Here is an 8,423-nt window from a genome sequence, read left to right as displayed (position 1 = left end):
GTGTGTGTGTGTGTGTGTGTGTGTGTGTGTGTACTTTAAATCAGCAACTAGTCCCCTCATACAGTACTCCTGATTACATTTAAATGTCAATAAATATTTGAAGTCCATATTTCTGATTAAAGCTGGATGGACATAAATGTATATAAAGAAGTCTGAGTTGTAAAAATAAGGATATTAGCGCTTATTAAATATTAACATCCTTTGTTAGCTGCATTACACTAATCATTTCTTATAGGTAGGCAGAAATATTTTGCCAAAAAGGATGATAGTACAGACTGTGTGAATAAACTCTTTTGAGCACTGATGGATCATTATGTAACCATACTGAAGGATGTGTCTAAAAGACTCTTTACTTAAATCTGGCCCGTTGGCCTTTCTCTGCCTTTAACTGTGTGTTTTGCAGGTCATCAAAGCAGCCTCAGAAACTGAGACTGAGGACGGCACCATGAGCGTGGTCAGTGTTCYGGTCGCTTCGGAGTTCTCTGTTTTCTGCAATGCTTCAAACCAATTTGGCTCAGATATGGCGACGTTCAACATAAAAATCAGTGAGTTCCTGTCTGCCGGCTTCCGTTTGCAAACCCCCCCCCCCCCCCAAACACAACAAACATCTCCTCCTGTCCCCCACCCCAGCTCGTCTGTGTGTAGTCTTGTTTGTTTTGCACTCGGTCTGAGGTTCAGTGATGTGTTGTAACGTGTCGCCTGTGATCTGGAACACTTTCCGGTGCGCTCTTGGCTCGGACAAGACACCGCAAAGCTGTTCGACTGTTCTAATGTTCGATGTTGTAATGTGTGTTGTGCCTCCTGTTTGTACCCTCCACCTGTTTTCAGCTATACACACCACCACACCAACAACCACACCAAAAACTACAACTACAACCACAACTACAACCACATCCACCATTCCTAAAGCCTCAGGTAAGACCGGCTTTTTAGCGCCGCCTGCTTATATCACTCAGGTCAGGAAGCAGACTGTCATTCTGTAGCTAGAGATATCCCAATACCAGCCGTTTTACAAGTACTCATACTCTCACTCCATTCAATGTGTTACACTTTACATTTCAAGTKAAAAGAAAASTTTGTCWGTTCCATGTTTACAAAATGTTCATTTAGCCAACAACAGGCTCACATCTGCATGTTTATGTTGTATTTATTTAGCTTTATTGTGCTGGATGTCTCAGTCAGACCTCACCTCACTTATCTACCCCACACCCATCTAACCATCTATATCTTAATCCAATGGTTAAGTATCTGTTTTAAGTTTTCCATGTCTTACAAGAAGGCTTCTTATGTACTGATTAGACTGTGCAGCTGCAAATAAAAAAAATCCCCTACAAACACAAACAAACATGAGTGGGACTGTTAGGAGGAGCTGATGCTTTAAAAGCACAGTCTGCTGACTCTCATTACAGGATGCTGTCTTGTGTTTTTCTGTCTCCGGCTCTCCTTTGCTGGCGTACATCATGGCCTCAGAGGGAATCTCTTTTTACTGCTCTCTTGTGATAGGAGTTTAAAAAAAGGGTCTACTCTGGGCGTAGACTTTTTTTTAAATTGTTGCTCACGGTTTCAGGTGTTTTGAAGTKGGGTTCTGTGGAAAGGCAGAAACATTTCATACAGCAGTTGTAGTTAGCTTTTTGACTGACTTCAGTTTGAAGAAACATTTTTCTCCAAACTGAGATTCACTTCAAAACACCAGTTATCATTTTGAAGTGCTTTTWAAAAAAACTTTCTGCCTGACCTGCTGGAATTAATTATTTACTTCCTAAGCTCACTAATTGTGTTTGTTTGTATTTTGTTGTTTTTTTTTTTCAATCACAACAGACGCACCCAACACATCAAAGAAAATCGTGAAAGGTTTGTATGTTGCATTATTGCGGATTCTCTCAGAAAGGCAACAAGCTTCCTTTTCCTCTGTATGATCTCTCTGACTCGCCCTCAGCAGACCTCCTCTCTGCTGCTGAAAACATCATCTTCACCTTCTTCTCTGCATGCTGTCATGCTGTTAATCCTTGTTTAGGTGCACCACTCCTCCTGCAGTCTTGGTAAACGTTTTCAGCCTGTGTTGCCAGATTAAGGTCACCTGAATGATGCTCTCGCACCACRATCTCTCTTTAGAAAACTCTGTCTCTATCTGTCCCACCTGCACCTCTCATCGGGTTCTCCTGCCTCCATCTGTCACCTCGTTTCAAACTGCACTTATTTATTCCTTTATTAATTTATTCTCTGCTTCTTCCCCACCAGGSAGCAATGGTGTTGTCATTGCAGTCATCATCATCTGCATCCTGCTTCTGGCCATCTTGGGCAGCGTGCTCTACTTCCTGTACAAAAAGGGCAAAATCTGCAACCGATCTGGGAAGCAAGACATGTAAGGAAATAAAGTACAATCTTGTTTCTTAAGCACACAGCATGCTGCAGCCGAGCTGCCGCAATCTGATCGGATTGTTGCAGTTTCGTGACAAAAACTGCGTCATTCTGTTCGCATTGCCGACATTTCTGCACGCTCTGATTGCAACCTGCAGGCCGAACGTTTTACCCCCCTCCACATAAGAACTTATTGTGTGATTGGTCAGAAGTTTGTGGGAGTGTTTGTTTATGCCGAAATACCTCAGACGCTGCATTTTGCTTTGACCGCTTGCTTCAAAAAAAAAAAAAAAAAAAAAACCTACTCGCTTCCAAAAGCCAACTTTTGTAGGCTACCAGGAAAAAGACGTTTATAAAGCAGCCAAAAACTCACGGATAGAGATAAAACATGTTGTGCACTGAGGAATCTGTCTGATAAAAACTGTGGAGCTTTAACCGTGACAGGTTTAAGCACAGATAACGTTGGGTGACGGGTCTCTGATTTTTTTCCCGCATTGTAAACTCCAGTGGTGCGCGACGGTGTGGCTTCTGAATAAATGAAAATGATTTAACACAGTTGTTCATACTTTTAGCAGCTCCTTTTATTCCACAGCTGACCTGCTAAAAATTATAGATTTTCTTTTCTGGATCTCTGACAGACGGACTTCAATCTCTGAACTCGTAAAGTTTTTCTTTTTAGTTTTCGCTGTCATTTTCATGAATGGACACTTCCTTGTATCTGAGGCAGGAAACATTGCCTTATATGGTGTTTTTGGGGTCGTAATTATGCTAATCTCCTCTCGCGTGCACGAGCAGCTGGATACGAACAGGTGGAATTTACGCAGCTCATTTACACACKTTTCCTGAAGATAGAAGAGTTTGTTGAATCTGACGTGACATGWTCGTACGAACCCTTTGTACGAACAAAAGTAAGAGAAATTTAGGATAAGAATAYGAACATGTTCTTGCATGAGGCCCAATGTGTCTCAGGRACTATGAAAGGTGTGTGCGAAAACGAACGCCGAACCATCATGTGACCGCGCGTCATCCAGTCGGCTGCTGAGTGACCATACTGCAGCCTTTAGCCTGACCTGAATTCTTGTCTGTTGGGTTTGGATCAGACTGGTGGCCCTCAAAGGGCCAGTTGTAATTCACTTTGACGTTTCATCTTTAACTTTGGCTTAGGAAATGTCAAGTTCGTCTCATTACTACAGCTGAGCAACGCTAACAAATAATAACTGAGCTCTACGTGGTATTTCCTGCATAGAATCAGCATTTTAACATGCCCTCTTATAAACACTGCAATACTATGTGTACGACAGAAATACTATTAAAAGTAAATGAGTTGTACTCACTGAGTTGTGGTGAGTAGCTGCCATCCTGAATTCTGAAATCTCCCACTTTCTGACACGGAATTCCCATGCACGACATTTATTATGGGATGACAAGTATCTTTCACCTTTTAAATGTGTTTATTTTGTTTCATTGAATCATAAATTTAAAGTTTACTCTTGATATAAAGACCATTTTCATATTAAATTGAGTAAAAAAAACAATTCTGGGGCCTTTTTTGTGGGTGACATTTGTCACCGTGGGCCTTGAGTTTGACACGTGGTTTAGAGTATTCATGCTACTTGAACTTTTCCACATTTTGTCACGTTCCAACCAATAACTTCAACATATTTTACTAGGATTAGTAGTGCAGAATTGTAAAGTGGAAAGAAAGTGTAACATGGTTTTCATTTTTTTTTTTTTACAAATAACGAACTGAAAAGTGTAGTGTGCATTCATGTGCATTTTTGAAAAGATAACATGAATAACATATTGCAAAAAAAAAAAAATCACTCCTACTCTGCTGAGATGAACAGTAGTTGAGATATTTGCATGTGAAGTAACAGGAAGTGATGTCAAAGGGGACTATCTCAAAGTAGACAAAGCTTTGCTACAATGGTTGACAACAAATCTGATGTTTCTTTAAATTATTTTGAGCCACTATCAGAGAGATGAAGAGTCGGAGCTCAAATAATATTGTTTCAAAGAACAAAGACCAGAGAGTTCTGTTTCGTAAAACGTTCCCCTTTGATGTCACTTCCTGTTTCATTTAGGCCGAGTTCAAAAGAAAATATTCCAGTAATGTTACAAACTGGGTAAAATCGTGTATTATGCCAAGTTTCTTAAACATAAAGATGTTTTTTTGGACTTTTTGTAATTGAAGGAAATGCATGTTACAGGCAATTTAAGAAGCCCAACGTGTTTTGAAACACGTGCGCTCATTTGTGCGTGTTTCTCTTCTTCCAAAGCACCAGGGAGAAGTCCAGCAAAGACAACATCGTGGTGGAGATGAAGAGCGACAACACGGAGGAGGCCATTCTCCTTGGCGTTAACGGAGAAAAGCAACGCGGTGACCAGGTAAAAATCTTTTCACGCTGATCTGATAGCTGCACTTTGATAATTATATGTCGTGTACCTCCTTCCATATTTCTCACCGCGTCCATGTTTCCTATCTGAAGTAAAAGAGCGCCGMGTTCCAGCACGTGCAGAAGTAAGGAGGCAACCGCAGACGCACCGACAGCTGCTCCTGTCTCTCCCCTCTCAGGCCTCGCACCTGGCCTCCAAGCCTCCACCACAGCTCCCGGACCTCCAGTCTTATGTCACGGAAATCATGTCCGCTGACATGGCTTCGGATGTTTTTTTTTTCTTCAAAGCTGAAGCTTTAGCTCGCTGTCCTTCACACCATTTCAAGCTTTAATAGTACATAATTATTCCAGCTCCATCACTTAACTCTGCTGAAAAAAAGCAAAAAACCAAATGTTTTGCCTACAAACCAAAGACAAACTTTTGACTGTAACTCGCGAGCCTTAGAAACTGCTGACTGTCCACAGAGCAATGTTTTGAGCACAATGCTGACAGGGACTGTTTTTATATATGAATTAGCATCACCTCAGGCAAAAGCAATCACTGAAGAAGCTCAGTTGGTATGTATATATCATAATCTATGTGTGTATATATATATATAAATATATATATTTCTTTATTTAAAATAATAGCATAAAAAACAACCCCAAAAAAATGACCAGATGGTGTTTTATTTTTGAGTTTTTGTGGAAAAAGGAGAGCTAGAACAATGAACTTTATTCGTTTGTATTTTGTTCTGTTTCAGTCTGCACACTGAACGTTTATTTTCAGACGCCTCACCTCTTCTCTTCAGTCACAAACCTGCAAGTCATTTAAACAAATATTTTACACTTTTCCTTACTTTTGCTCCAACTCTTTATTTACAGTTTATCTAGTTTAAAGAAGGTTGATGTTGAGATTGATKAACCATTTGTGACAGTTTTAATGTTTTTGTGACTTGAAGCATTGGGTGAAAAGTCAAGCCATAATGTTGCAGATGCCTTAGAAATGACATTCAAAGCTTTGCAGAAACTCCACATTTTGTATTGTTTAGTTTTATTTGTATTTATTTTCTGTGCACTGATGTTTTTTTTGGTAATAATTCATTCAGTTGTGTTGTTTCGTGTAAAACAGATGATTTCTGTTAATGTATATYAGTGTTCTTCTTTACTCTTAGTTTTTTCTAAATCTGTTTTTTAAAAAGCAGGATGAAGGCAGACCATAATCACAGCATGAAGTTGTCCTTGTTGCGAGGTGAAGACACGTTTCTGTTAAATGAAGTCACGTCATCGACTGAAACGTGAGATACAGAAWCCCCCTCGGACCCCATGCCTTAAACTGCATTTAAATGTTGAACTTTCCACAGTATTTGACTACTGAGGAGGGGGAAATGACTGTGACTCAACGTTACTGAGGTCTGGAGACAATCACGCCATTAAATGCTTCCTTTCTTTCTGTTTTTAACAAATGTTAACTGTTTTAGAATGTGTGAAAATGCCTTTTGAAGCCTTGGAGATATAAAGTATACTGCAATTACCAACAAACCTGTTGTCTCGAGTTTTTGAGAAATCCTGCCAAAGAAAGTTAAATGATCAAATTATGTTTTCATCTTAAATTAGGAGCTYAACATATTAAAGAATGCAATAAATAGCAATAAAGCAGTTAAAGATAACCGCTTCTGTCACTTGGTTGTGGGCTGGGGTGGGGCATGTCGAATAAAACTGACGATCAGTTTTGGATGTACATCCTAGGATTAATCCTTAAAGGTTTATTTTAAATTAATGCAGTGGTTCATGAGAYATTTTGCCAAACAGGCTTGTCTCCAATGACGATCACATAACTCTCAGCTGCAAATCCAGCATTTTTTTCTTTTAAGTCTGTTGGATTTAAAAGAAGATAATTGAAAATCTAAACTAAAGCATGTTTTTAATCATGCTCCTATGGATCTAAAYGTCAGTCCATTTCCTGAAGAATCTACAGATTTATTAGGTTACATGACTGTTTAAGACAACTTGATCTGCTGAAGGCAGAAGACTAATCACATTGTGGTTTTTAATGTAGTAGGAGTGCAAGTCGCTTCAATATCTTCTGATATATGAAACAAAAACACCACCAAAGGAATGAAGTTGCCGTTTGGACCACCTGAAGTGTCGCAGGTGGGCTGCAGGATATCTGCTGCGATGTTTAGTTTAGTTATGAATCCTCAGTTCCACGTGATCAGAAGGAGTTCTTTGGATAGTTTTAACATTCTTTGTCTACGACCCAAATAAGCAGATATTTTAAACTCCAAATAGAGCAAAAAATACAGCAGTTAATCACGTTACATATCATGCAAAATCAACTTTTTTAATGTGATGTTGATCTGAGACTCCTCAGATGTTTCTATAAACCCCAACTGAATGATTTACGTGTGAAAGAGGATTTAAAAGCACGATGTCTCCTTTAATGTTCAATAAACATACGTGAGAATTGACGCTTTTGTTGACATTTTATTAACGGCAATGTGCATACTTCCAAATTGATATGAGCTTTAAAAACCATCAACAACAACGAAAAGAATGCCTTTTACTGAGGAGAATAAAATGCAGAAACACAGAACAACAGCCCCCTCTGCTGGCAGAAAATTAAAATACCCTAACAGGATGGACAGTGAATGAGGGGGCATTAAGAGGGATTCGAGCATGATTCTGAGGTTGTGGAGAGAGGATTAAAAAAACAAAACAAATCGAACAAGCATGAAAATGTTTCACAGATGAGGCCTGATGTGGCTGAAGAGGCAGAGGACARAATAATGCCAACATTACTGCACAATCTGTCCTACAGAGATCGATACCGACAAACACTTTCCTATAATCAAGGCGATTTTTCCCCCTAAAAATATATAATAAAATTCAACGGTAAGGACCTTGGTGAGAAGCTCTTGATGTATGGCACAGGTCATGGAAATTAACAAAAAAAGTAAACTTTGGAACAAAAATACATTTACAGGAATGCAACATGAAATCAACCTTTTTCCCCCCTCTCCTTTTTGTTTCAACTTTATACAGTTTGCTTTTCTTTAGAGTGACAGTATCAAAGCACAAATTGGTATGCTGTGCAAAAAAATAAAAGGTTTTTAATACATGAGAATGACACGCTGCTCTCAAACATTAAAACATTGATACAGTATCGAGGATCGCAGACTTCCCTGTTCATCATCACCCATCATTCCGAGTGTCTCAAGGCAACTAGGAAGAAGAAAAAAAAAAAACTAAAAGCGGATGGCAAGACAGCAAAGAGATAGCAACACAGCATCAGCTGGRAACAACTGACACTCCACCTAAAAGAACATCTCCCCCCCCAAATATTAAAACTATTAAAACATAAAACATTCTTCATATACTGGGAGAGGCTCAAGTTATGTACCTAAAAGCTGCTTGCAGAAATTTATTCGTTCCATTCATAGTACCTGGAAATAAAGCTGTTTCTACTCATGCCGACACCAGAAACAATACAAAACAAGTGCAAGAAACAACGTGAACAATAAGTCATAAGCCATTTGTGTGGCCTCATGAAGCAGATACAGCGGGTAAAATAAGTATTGAACACGTCACCATTTTTCTCAGTAAATACATTACTAGAGGTGCTAATGACATGAAATTTTCACCGGATGTCGGTAACAACCCAAGTGATCCATACATACAAAGAAATCA

The 8,423-nt window shown here is 39.2% G+C and overlaps 1 protein-coding gene across 3 annotated transcripts in view; it reads left to right on the top strand.

Annotated features, from left to right (window-relative positions):
* LOC106515463 (cell surface glycoprotein MUC18) overlaps positions 1-6,275 on the top strand; it is a 36,704-nt gene extending 30,429 nt beyond the window's left edge. The window contains exons 12-17 of one of the 3 annotated variants that reach the window (XM_014005285.1): positions 404-545; positions 829-915; positions 1,819-1,851; positions 2,239-2,362; positions 4,638-4,746; positions 4,848-6,275. In XM_014005285.1, coding sequence (XP_013860739.1) covers positions 404-545; positions 829-915; positions 1,819-1,851; positions 2,239-2,362; positions 4,638-4,746; positions 4,848-4,850 — 498 coding nt within the window. In that variant the 3' untranslated portion in view covers positions 4,851-6,275. The remainder of the gene's footprint in view (positions 1-403; positions 546-828; positions 916-1,818; positions 1,852-2,238; positions 2,363-4,637; positions 4,747-4,847) is intronic. The other 2 variants (XM_014005286.1, XM_014005287.1) reach the window with 2 other exon arrangements.
* The last annotated feature ends 2,148 nt before the right edge of the window (positions 6,276-8,423 follow it).

This window comes from Austrofundulus limnaeus, unplaced genomic scaffold (genome assembly GCF_001266775.1).
Source record: "Austrofundulus limnaeus strain Quisiro unplaced genomic scaffold, Austrofundulus_limnaeus-1.0 Scaffold29, whole genome shotgun sequence".
NCBI classification, from domain to species: Eukaryota; Metazoa; Chordata; class Actinopteri; order Cyprinodontiformes; family Rivulidae; genus Austrofundulus; species Austrofundulus limnaeus.
This window is presented reverse-complemented; position numbering and strand designations above follow the sequence as displayed.